This window comes from Podarcis raffonei, chromosome 7 (genome assembly GCF_027172205.1).
Source record: "Podarcis raffonei isolate rPodRaf1 chromosome 7, rPodRaf1.pri, whole genome shotgun sequence".
In the NCBI taxonomy this organism is placed as follows: domain Eukaryota; kingdom Metazoa; phylum Chordata; class Lepidosauria; order Squamata; family Lacertidae; genus Podarcis; species Podarcis raffonei.
In genome coordinates, this window is record NC_070608.1 from 46,501,123 (window position 1) to 46,513,631 (window position 12,509).

The 12,509-nt window shown below is 37.5% G+C and overlaps 1 protein-coding gene across 2 annotated transcripts in view; it reads right to left on the reverse strand.

The window, feature by feature from the left end:
* Window positions 1-595: 595 nt before the first annotated feature.
* Window positions 596-12,509, reverse strand: part of YES1 (YES proto-oncogene 1, Src family tyrosine kinase) — a 30,108-nt gene continuing 18,194 nt past the window's right edge. For both annotated transcript variants that reach the window (XM_053396427.1, XM_053396426.1), the window contains 9 exons: window positions 11,437-11,535; window positions 8,696-8,799; window positions 8,450-8,599; window positions 8,110-8,265; window positions 7,541-7,720; window positions 5,539-5,615; window positions 4,879-5,032; window positions 4,197-4,328; window positions 596-3,136 (listed from right to left, as the gene is read on the reverse strand). In XM_053396427.1, coding sequence (XP_053252402.1) covers window positions 2,928-3,136; window positions 4,197-4,328; window positions 4,879-5,032; window positions 5,539-5,615; window positions 7,541-7,720; window positions 8,110-8,265; window positions 8,450-8,599; window positions 8,696-8,799; window positions 11,437-11,535 — 1,261 coding nt within the window. In that variant the 3' untranslated portion in view covers window positions 596-2,927. The remainder of the gene's footprint in view (window positions 3,137-4,196; window positions 4,329-4,878; window positions 5,033-5,538; window positions 5,616-7,540; window positions 7,721-8,109; window positions 8,266-8,449; window positions 8,600-8,695; window positions 8,800-11,436; window positions 11,536-12,509) is intronic.

Genomic DNA, 12,509 nt, shown 5'->3' on the forward strand with positions numbered 1-12,509 from the left:
AGTTAATTATGTTTACCACTCCCAGTCCACTGAGGAGCAAACCACAACCACACACACACACCACTCATGCAAGAGGCTGCTGTGGGGTGCAAACTCCCCAACATCTACCAATGCAGCTCACACATGTGGAAGGAAGTGGAGGGGAGAGAATCCTGAGATCCACACACACACATAGCAGTGATACTATTCAATTCATGGTACAGTTCAGTCTCTGATCTATTTGGCAAAGTACTGGAGCAGGGAAGATCCACAAATACTGCTGCAGTCCTGGGACTGTAGCCCAAGAACCGATGCGAAGTATACAAATTAGTAACAAAACATTCATAATATCACAAGACGCCTCATCCACATGGAGCAAAGTAGTCGTTAGTGTTTTCTTACTGTTAATTGGTAAGGAGAAACAGTTCAGAGCGTATCTTAGAAGGGTTCACTTGCTCACCGATACGGAAACAGGACCGACAAAATAATTCATGAAAAGTAATTAAGTAAGCCCTGACATCTGCAAGATATAGTCTATATGGACTGCTGAAAAAAATGTTTAGAAGAATGCAAAATGAAACACCAACAGAATAGTGATTCTTATAACCCTCTAGAGTTCTAAAGTGATGTTCAAATTATTTATTTATTTATTGCATTTCTAGGTTGCCCTTTTCAGCCCAAGGTGGCACACATAGCTCTCCCCCATCCCCACAACAACCCTGTGAGGTAGGTTAGGCTGAGAGGCAGTGCCTGGCCTAAGGACCCCCAGTGAGCATGAATCCCAAGTGGGGATTTGCACCCTGCTCTCCTTGGCACTCTAACCCCTATGTCATACTGGCTTAAGAAAGCAGCCCAGGAACCTATCAGGATTTTTCTTTTCTTTTTTAAAAAAAGATAAGCTGCTATAATTTGGGTGAATTTAATTTAAAATCAATCCTGTTAAACAAAATTAAAAACATACTTTATAAAAATAATTAATTTTTGTAGTGTATTGTATTACTTTTAATAAAAAAGTATGTCAGTGTCAAGTTCTTATTTGCCAAAACAGCTTAATTACATCAAAGATTTGAGGTAAATGACTTATCACAAAGAAAGTTGTAGATACTGAGGGCATTCTTTTTAAAATACATAATCATTTTTCATGAACTGGCTCATAAAGTTGTGGTTTTTTATTTCCTCACTATACAAATGTTGTTACAATGAATTGTTCCATTTGTTAATTAACATCCAATCAATATCAGAATAATTTACTGATGTGTTGCGTTATTACATAAATGTAACTGCATTACCCATTCTAACATACAGGAAAAATCACAATCCCATAATTTATTTTCTACTTAAAACCCTTAGAAAATTTCATAGTTAGGGATGCATAAATGATAAGGGAAAATGCAACATAATTGCACCGTTTTACAAAAAATATTGTAGGAGCATAATTCAAAACTCCCAATGCAACAAATGTAACCATTAAGAACTAAATCCATACGATTTGTCTGATATGACAATGATGTTGATCATAATTTTCACAGAAAAAGTTTGTTGTGCAGAATTTTTTTAAAAGTAAAACTGGCAAATTCTAACAATGCCAACGGCACATTATTGCTTGATATGTCAGAGGTTATGTTAACTACTATTACTTCCAAATATAACTAAGGACAATATGCAGGTGGAAGAAGGCTCCTCCACGCTTGCCACTAGCTGAATCTAGTGGGGTGAATATGCAAAGCCCCGGGGGGGGGGCGGGAATGGTAAATCCTACCAACCACTCCCCCTTCCACACACAGCCACTTATTGGTGGGAGTTTGGCTTTTTTAAACAGCCAGTCCATGTGCAAACCCTGCTCTGTATGCATGCTCTGTTGGCTTGGAGCCTGAATATAGTATGCAACAGCTGGGCCAACTATCAATAATTTGCTGTCAATAATCTAATACTAAATATATTGGACTCCTCAACTTTTCACACTTTTTCCCATAAATACTTTGTAAATGATACATAAGAGTATCTTCTTAAGAAAAGCAGAAGTGCAATTTTGTGAATCCCTGAACTAGCAATGTTTTATAGGAAGCATTTGTAGCTACTGACCACCTCTCCCTCCCTCTCTCTCTCTCTTTCTCTCCTGAAAGAAGCTCACAAGATTGAGGCATGTTTCACAGGGCATTTCTCTCTGAAAGGCTGCCTCTTGAAAGAATGATGAGACTTTCTCTTTCCCCCTGATTGCATTAATTCAACTTGTGGTTACCTTTATCATTTATAATTAAAGTATAGCAGGAACGGGGGTGGGGTGGGGGAGATCAACTTGCATATACTAATTTCCAGTTACATTAACATAAAAGTATCTCTACAGTGCATTAATGCTCTTCACTTCCACTACTGAGGTCTACAATTTAATCAAGTTTATCACAAATTGTCTGGTTTTTAAAAGAATACTTTCCTATCCTAATTAAATCAATGTAAAATGGGTCGGGTCTCAAGATCACAACTGTAGTGCTATCTCAGTTTTTGGACACAGGACATTTTATAAAATTGGAACTGAATTGTTTGGTCCCGTACACCTCCTTTCTTATTCTCAGAACATTTCCATTCAGAAGTTTATCTAATTGCTGGTGTTCCCTTTGCAGTACAGATAAGACAAGAGAAAAAGAAACAGATTAGCTGTGCCACTCTTATAAACTGTAATGGTAACGCTCATTTTACCACCAATTTTAAGGTATGCTTCTTCTGGACCCTGACAGAATAAGGAAGGAAAATATCACATCATTGGTACATTTGGGTATAACACTTTAAAAAGTGGTTTTGTGCAATTGTATTATGGAATTCCAGTTTGCTAGCCATCAAGAGCATGCAAATGGCAATTTGCTTTCCTCTGAGTCCTTCCAATCAGCAAGGATTTTTTTTTTTGGAAGTATTTTATATTTGGCAGATTTGTGCAATGAATGTAGGCCAAAGACTTATAGATTATCTCCAGGCTGGTACTGTGGTTCTGTTGCAGTAAAATAGTCTTCTAAGAAAGATTGAATATACTCAAATGTTGGTCTTTCATCAGGATCTTTCTTCCAACACAGTTTCATTAACTCATGGAGAGATTCTGGGCATCCTTGAGGACAAGGCATTCTATAGCCACGTTCCACTTGTTCCAAAACTTCCCGGTTTACCATGCCTAAAATTATACAATATAGATTGAAGTTTATAGTCAAGAACATGGAAGAGCTTTTAAGGAATGGCCAGTGATTTTCTGGCCTTTTGAGAATCTATGAATAACGGATGTATCTGAAACAAGATATTGGCTGGGTTCAGATGTAATGCAAACCCACAGTTTGTGTCGCTAAGCTATGACTGTCTGAGTTTTCAAACCTGAAGTCAGTCATAAGTCTTGGTTTGTTTGGGGGGTGACAAACCGAGATCTGAAACGAATAGACACTGTCCTGTTAACTACAGTTTGCAGTTTTGTCTATAGTTAATGTCAGGAGCTGGAGTCAGGGGCAGGTCAGCAACAAAACAACCAGTTTCAGTGAAGTTAACTCCAAAGAAACCAGAACAGCTCAGGCCAAGTGATCAGAGCAACTTTCCCCGGTAGGTCTTGCCCCAATGAGGCAGTTGCGAGGACTGAGGGTCTTCACCTTCCCACGGCTCTCCTCACACAGGTTCTTCCCCAGCAACCTGAGGCTCCTTCATCTTCTCTCTCTTTGCAACAACTTTTATATACCCCCAGGCCTATTGATATCATTTTCATATTAGTCTTTGCTGATAGGTTGGTTTTAGCTCTTTTATTTGTGAAATGTTCTGTTTACTGTGATGGACGTTTGTTTTATTTCATGCTGGGACAGCTTTTAGCATTGAATTTATTGTATTATTGTGGTGGTGTAATCTTGTTTCACATATTGGTATGTACACTGCCTAGAGAATTGATTTTCTGAGGTGACCAAAATCAATAATAGTATAATATACAGGCTCCAGTCCTTTCATAAAGCAGAACCACCTAACTAAACTAACAAATTAATCTTCAGTACTTTTAGTTTAGTGGTGAACTCTTGTTCACATGTGGAAAAAATGCTGGAGACAAACCAGTTTTGAATACTAGTGAATAAAACAGGCTATCTTGCACTGCATGAATTTTTAAGCAAAAAACACACAGCAAGAAATAGAACAGTGAGTTGGCTCACACATTCAAGATACCATATAAGCAAACAACAATATTCTTATTCTTCTTTTTTTTTTACCTGGATATGGCACACGACCCTTTGTTACAAGCTCTGTCAACAAAATTCCAAATGACCAGACATCAGATTTAATTGTAAACCGACCATATAATGCAGCCTCAGGTGCTGTCCACTTAATTGGGAATTTGGCCCCTAAAAGTGGATAGAAGTATAAAAAGTAGTTTTGGTGTGAACTTGCAAGATTGACTCTGGGGTGAGAATTCATAATTTTACAATGAAAAAGGCCAGCAGTATAAACATTTAAATAACCTTATAAAATGTTTGCAGCCCCATAGGTTCATGGGGATCAAACACTGATGGGGTAACACCTTTGTTAGGACCAACCCCCCCAAATTGCAAAATAATAACATTTCTGAACTTCAACCTAGATCTAATGTTAGATAAATATAGCAATGATAGGGTTCAGGTTTTATAGAAAAGCCCCAGTGTAGGACATGGTGTAGTTTCAGAAATATAGAAAATGCAATTTCAGAATCGAAACAGAAATTTTTCTTTCATGGTTCATGAGACTGCAAGGATGGAATGCAACTGTAATATGTGCATGAGAGAAGCCCATGTTATAAGTGTGTATTGGGCCCAAAACAGTTATGCTTAGGCCCTGCTGATCATGAACCCAGATGTGGTTCTAGATTTTAATTAATTCTGTTGGTTAACAAGAAATATAACAAAATAACAGATATACCTTGTCTGGCAGTGTACTCATTGTCCTCTATTAACCTTGCTAAGCCAAAGTCTGCAATCTTGCACACCAGGTTGTCTCCTACAAGGATGTTAGCTGCCCGAAGGTCTCTATGAATGTAGTTCATTCTTTCAATGTAGGCCATGCCATCTGCAATCTTTAAAAAACTGTATATTAACAAAACAGTTCATAGTCTCCCAAATACTTAACATAATAAACATGTTTGCTCTTGTTTAGCTGCCTAAGTTACATTTTACAAACACAATACTGATACTAGATATTTACCATTTTTAGATTTAAGATTTTTAGACTTAACGATGCATATATTCTTTTCAAGCTTGTAGTAATTATTATTTTGCAAACAGAATTAAAAGTTCTTCATAAAATGAAAAAAGCTATACACTAGTTAAAGTAGACTGTTGTGTTCAACCTTTTCTATATGTTACCCAATACTACCATGTTGTAACAAGATAGTAGTAGTAGTAGTAATAATAATAATAATAATAAATTATTTATACCCCGCCCATCTGGCTGGGCCTCCCCAGCCACTCTGGGCGGCTTCCATAGAAACCAAAAATACAGTAAAATATCACACGTTAAAAACTTCCCTGAACAGGGCTGCCTTAATCTAGCAAAATGACCTCTCTTGATTTAAACAAGTACCTGAGCAGCCATATCCACCAACTGCGGAAGCTTTAAGTATTTCCCTTCTCCTTCCTTAAGAAAGTCTAGCAAGCTACCTGCAGAAAGACATTAGTGCATTTATTTAGGTGCAGCTGGAAACTTATACGAGACATTATTAAAGTAATTTACAGGGAATAGTTCTAGGCTGTTTTCTCAGCTATGGAATCTGTTAGCATAAACACAGTAGTGTCCAAAACACAATGATTTCACATAATTTTGCAAGGGACTCAGTTGAAAATAGGGTTGTCTCAAACATATTGCACAAACCTAACACTGACAGAATCAAAACGAAGGAAATAGAAGGGACTGCAGTGCTGCTACTGCTGCTAATGCCTTGGGTTTATCTGGATGAGTTGGTTGAACATGAGACTCCCCAAAAAGAAACCACCTCCATAACTTTGTGAGGCACCAATTTTACATCACATATGCACAAACAAACAAGTGACCCGTGGAAATGGATGCAAATGTAGTATTGATTTATCTATTAGTCACAAGCAGCATTCAAGTAGAGCTCTCCCTCTTGCAAAGAGACTGGATTACCAGAATCTGTACAACAGCAGTTTCTACATTTACAGCAAGCAGCTAGGAAAATAATGGAACTGAAGCCAGTTCAAATTTCATCTACTACTGCTATGCACCTGAGTGCATAGGTTTTCACCCACTCATGTGCATTCACATACAGAAGGCAACATTAATTGACAATTGTTATGTTCACACACAGCACTAAGTTAAGTCATGGTTGAGCACTGCATGGAGACGCTGGAATGAGATTCATGCGCCCAATATTTTTCTCCCATGCCACTAGCATATTGTTGTTTAAAAATCAAAGATTGTGGTTTATAACTTTTTAAAACTTTAAACTCTGCATTATGAAACTAGCTTTTTAAACTAGTTCATATGCAACAACAAGCTGGGATTCTGTGAAAATAAATAATAATAATAATAAATAATAATAATTTATTTATATCCCGCCTTCCCCAGCCAAAGCCAGGCTCAGAGCGGCTAACAATAATAAAAGTAACACAGCATTCTAAAATCAATATTCTAAAATCAATTCAAAATCAAATTAATAGCAACCACTGGGCCAGAGTTCTACGAGGATCACCAAAGGAGTAGGCCAGACTGTGTCTTGGCCAAAGGCCTGGTGGAACAGCTCTGTCTTGCAAGCCCTGCGGAAAGATGTCAACTAAATGTTGCCAAAATCTTCTTCTGGGCCACGTGGAGGAGACCGAAGGGGAGGGAGCACAGCAGCCTGTGTCTTGGCCTCATTTCAGCTGATGCACCAAGTGCTAAATTGGAAACAGATCAGCATGTCCCTCCCCATGTCTGCAGTACAAGAACTATCCTTTAGTTTCAGATGCAAAAGACTCTATGAGGTCAGACTGTATCTGACATATAGGCTGAGTTTGCACAAAGCACTAAACCACAGTTTAATGTTATGTTCATGAGCTTTGTACTTGTGTCTTCTCCCTCACTTTTCCTTCTGCATAGCTACAAGGGGGATATTGGAAGTATTAAGACTTAAGACATAATGACAAACAGTGGTTAGTTTAAAAAGGAAGCAAATGCTTCCAATTGCCTCATGGTGGTCACAACCAGATAAGAAAGGACAGGGGGATGCGTGAACCTGAGACCTGTGCATGTAACACTGAACTATTGTTTAGCATTACATACAAAGCAAACCCTGTTTTAGAAAGTCTTATCTGAAATAGTTTTAAATGAATCTTTATTTTATGTAGCAATAGGACTGAAGCAAAATACTGATGCCATTCATATATAGGTTCCCGGAAATTTTCCCTAATAGAAAACCAAACAGTTAAGCAGTTAAAACTGTGACAATGTAAGAAAGAAAAAAGAGGATATGTAGTCTTTTAAAGACCAGCAGATAATTTACAAGGGAGACCCAGCAAACCAAACAACAGAATTTACAAAATATTTCCATTTCAATCTCTTTTGTATCCATGTAAGAAGAAACAAGTACCTTTTGTCATGAATTCAGTGACTATGTAGATTGGCTCCTCAGAAACAACAGCATAAAGTGGAACAAGTTTATCATGCCTTAATTTCTTCATTATTTGAGCTTCTTGTAGAAAAGCTTCTGGCATCATTGTACCAGGTTTTAGCGTTTTGATTGCTACTTTTGTAGTTCCATTCCATGTTCCTATGAAAGCAGTGCATTATATTGTCAGTTACAGCAGAGAGAGATTTTTAGAATCTCATAAATAAATGGCATTATACTAATCAGTTACCTATAACTGCTTTCTCTTTTTTTACTTTGAAAACTATATTCAGAATCATATTAAAATCCCTTTATTCATGCTTCATGAACCGATGAGCAGCGTTAATCTGAATGAGATCAATGGTCCACCTTGTCCAGGGTTGTCTACATTGATTGGAAGTTGCTCTCTAGGGCCTTAAGGCAGAAGTCTTCTTAGCCCTCCTCCCAGGGATCCTTTGCAAATGGGAGGAGCCAGACTGAACCTGGTTTCTTCTGCATGTAGAGTCTATGCTGCACCACTTAACTATGACCCTTCCCTGTGCAATGCTTACCCATCCATACTTCGCCAAAGCATCCTTGACCCAGCTTAACCTCTAGCCGCAAAGACTCTCTAGGAATTTCCCAGGCATCTTTTGCTAAACCTTGTGTCTGAGGTTTCACAGTTGGGCACACAGTTGTTAATTTATGACACAGGCCATCAGCATGATCTGGTAATTAGAAGAAGAAAAAAATCCCAGATAGTCACATTTTTTCAACAACAAAAAGTCATTTCCATAAATTTTCTCATTAGACCAAAAGTGCTCTATATACATCTTTTAAGAATATTAAGATTTGATTCTATATATTTTCATTTCTGCAGCTATATATGAAGCTGGAGGATTTAAGACTTACCTGTATAGTGCTTGACCAGCTTTTGCAAAGATTCAAATTGTGCTCTAGTTGTTATGTAATATCCACCATTATCAAGTTTTCTAATTTTGTAGTGTTTCACATTGTCACCTCTAACCTCATCCCAGTCACGTATAGAAAGGGAATAAGCACCTTGAAAAAAAGGTAAAAAAGTAAAGTTTTGCTTTTGTCAATATATTTATAAACAATAATTGTTTGCCCTATGAAATAACAAAATTAATGATATACCTTTTGTGGTTTCACTCTCACGGACTAAGAAAATACCACGTTGGTTCCCAGGATTTAAAAGTAATCTCTCTGCATCTTTCCTGCCCATCTTACCAAAATACCATCTAGATAATTCAAAGGAAAAAATATATGGTCAAATAAGTATTCTCTTGCAACAGTCTGGATAATACTGCAGTATACAGAAACCATTTTACAAAAAAAGTCAATTGAATCTCAAGTGATAAGAATATGGCTTTCCACACTGATCCTACTATAAACCTGCAATATTTTCTATTTGAACAGGAAGTATGGTTTCCTTCTTTATGGACTATGGTTTAACAACCATGGAAAAGGCCCAATAATAGTCTTAAGTCTTTATTCTTATTCTTGAACTCTAGCCACTCTCTCATACCCCATGGCAAACTCTTTTGTGGCCCACAGTTGTGGAATGACATGGGGGGTTAACTGCTCAATTAAAATAGTTAAAAATTCCACTGGACTAATGCAATCCCTGGTTTTGCTGAGGCAGTCTTTGGATTGTAGCTTCAATGTAATTTTGTTCTTCCCCTACATTTTTTCATTTAAAATTCATTGTTTCATTGTAGTTTTGTGGTATTTTTTAAATGTCAAGCATATCAAACAGTATTTTAAAGCGAGGCAATATTTATAACTATTTATTAATTTTGAAAACACATTATGTTATGTGTGACATATCATTTTGTATCCTATCATATCTTAAACACTCCTGACTAGCATAGAAACAAACATTAAGCAAGCAACAAAATTAAACTTATGCAACTGAATATTTATAGATTAAAAAATAAACTATAGACATGGTTCCTTCTCATAATAATAATAATAATAATAATAATAATAATAATAATAATAATAATTTATTTATACCCCGCCCATCTGGCTGAGTTTCACCAGCCACTCTGGGTGGCTTCAAATCAAGTGTTAAAAACAATACAGCATTACATATTAAAAACTTCCCTAAACAGGGTTGCCTTCAGATGTCTTTTAAAGAGAAGATAGTTGCTTATTTCCTTCACATCTGAAGGGAGGGTGTTCCACAGGGCGGGCGCTCATTCATACCGAGGTATGCAAAAGGAGTATTCTGCTAGTTCTAGCTTTCCCCATAACCCAGGTGGGAATGAGATAAGACTGTAGATGGGAAAGCTTTCTAAAATTGTCCCCAGATTAATTTAGATATTATCCAAGTTCTCCTGGAGGAAAAAACCCAAAAAAAACTGAAAATTTTTTTCCAAGTCAAACCAAACGTCCAATAAAAAAATTAGTGCCAGCCTTTGATGGTCCTATCAGTCCACCACACTCAGCACAACTTCTCTTTCCCCTCTTCCCTACATTTACCCAGAAATCTGGTAGCAGCAGTGGAAGTTGTAGAGAGGGAGAAGAAGAGAGGGGTATCTCTTTTCTCCTTCTTTCATTAACAATGCGCTGGGTACAAAGGCAGAGTGGTCATGTGCAATTTAGTTCTCCCAAAGGTTGCTGTAACTGCAGTGCCCCACAGGAGACTTTACCTGTCTCATATTTCCCCAGGCTTACTGTCATGTCAGGAAAACAGAAGGAGAGAAGGAACAAAGCCTTTCTGCTTAATTTTCTCCCTTGCCCTATGAATGCTCAGTGCTCCTGCTGCCTCCTTGCAAATGGTAAATGGAATTGCGTTAAGGGGGAAGCCATTAATTCTTCTCCAAATTTGATAGTGACCTGAGCCAGATAAGAATTTGGGAGTCCTCAGCTGATGTGGTGTTTAACAAGTTCCTTAAGTTTGCATCAAAACCTGGGTGAGGATAACTTCAGCGCCATCATAAGATGCAATTTCACCTATTCCTAAGATCACTATGCATGCCAGAGGACTTAAGAGAGTGGATTGGTGGCAAGACAAAAACTGGTTGTCTAGTACGCAAAGCCTTTTTTAAAAAGCACTTAAAAATGCAGCAATACAGAGAGAGAAAGAAATGCTTTCACCCAAGATTTAGATAACAAAGTATGGTTCATAGCAACAAACACTGCATGATAAATAAATTCTTGGAGTATCTATGTCAAAGGACTTGCTAATGCATGAGTCATCAACCACTATTATTCAATTCCACCCACAGCAAGTTAATGGAAGGTTACTTTCATAATCTACAAGTAGTACTCCAGCACTTTCCCAATGGAAGTGTAGCCATCTAGCTGTGTTCCATGACCCTGTTGCCCTTAGTAACTAGGATAGAATGTAAAAAATATTGGTAAATATAAAAATCTGTTAAACAACACAAGCATTGTAGAGCATTCTTCTATCAGCATTAGATTAAGCATGTGCAATAATCCTTCATATTATGTGGGACTTCAGTTCCAAGGGTTGCATGTTCATATGAAAATCACAAATAATCAAAACCTTGGAGCCATCTCATGGCTAGCGGGTGAGCATGAGAGAGAGTAGTTGAATCTGGCCCCAAAGCTGTTGTAAATGGTATCTATTAATAATTTAGCTTCTCCCTTACCCAATATCTGCAGGCTGTGATGGGCCAATAATTGCATCAGCATCTACACATGCAAATACTGTTCCCAAAACTCTGGTGTATGTTATGTAAATATAAGCTAAAATATAAACAATGTTTATTAAGAGATTGGTTTCATTTAGTCCCTCAAGGCACTTGGAATGGGGAAATCTTTCGTCTGCCTATAAGTCTTCTGCCTATAATTCTGTTGAAAGGTTATGGGTGAAGTGACTGACCAAGGACACAACAATGCCTTACTCTTCTGCTTGAATGGAGTCTGCAGGAGCTACGTAATTGCTAGGAATGTAGCCACTCTTTCCTGTTGCAATTGATCGTGCTTCCCACCAGTCTCCTTCCCTGGGGAAAAAAAGGTATTACACTGAATATACATGAACAATAAGTCACTTTGCAAAGTGAAATGACATGAATACATAAACTGATCTTCAGTCCTAGCTTAGCTAATATGGCCTTATTGAAATTTAGGAAAACAGAATCTCAACTAGGTTGCACTAGAAACAAGTAAATTTTCCCCTGTTTAGGGGCAATTGTATGCAGTAGAAAGGTCAATTTCCACCTTGCCTCTAGTAAACCTTTGAGCAATAATTGGAAAGGATGAATCTAGAAAATGGATCCTGAAAGGCTCTGGTTTCCCAAGGTTAGGAAGCCCTGGAGGAGACAGAATGTCCTCTCAACTCTGGAAAATAATGGAAAGTGACTTTTAAAAATAACTCTTCAATTAGGGAATAAAATATGATCATCTTCTGAATGTCAGAAAGCAGTTTCATTATTAGAGGAGACTTGGAATCTCAGAAGACTTGGAAGCAAGTTCCAATTTGGCAAAAACTTTCATGATATATGCATATTAGATATAGATAGATAGATAGATGATAGATAGATAGATAGATAGATAGATAGATAGATAGATGATAGATAGTGTGTGCGTGCGTGCGTGCGTATATAATTAGATCTACTACCTGCCCTTAATTTTTTTATTTCTTACCCACTCTTCACTGTAAGGTCACAGGATGAGTTACAAAGATAAGATTATACAATTATAAAAAACAAATACAACTGTTACAATTATAAAGCACATAAAACTATTCCAAATGGATTAGAACAATATGAATTCAGCAAGACTTGGGTCCCACAAAATAAGAAACCTTAACTGTTATAGGGCACAGAGTAAAGAAGTGCAGCACTTCTGCAAATGGCATAAACTATGCAATGAAGGGAGTTGCACAATTTAGGGGCTGCCACAGAAAAATGCCCTCTTCCAGGCTGCCACTCTCCACACTGCTGACGGTGGTGCAGCTAAGAAGATAATGGTATTG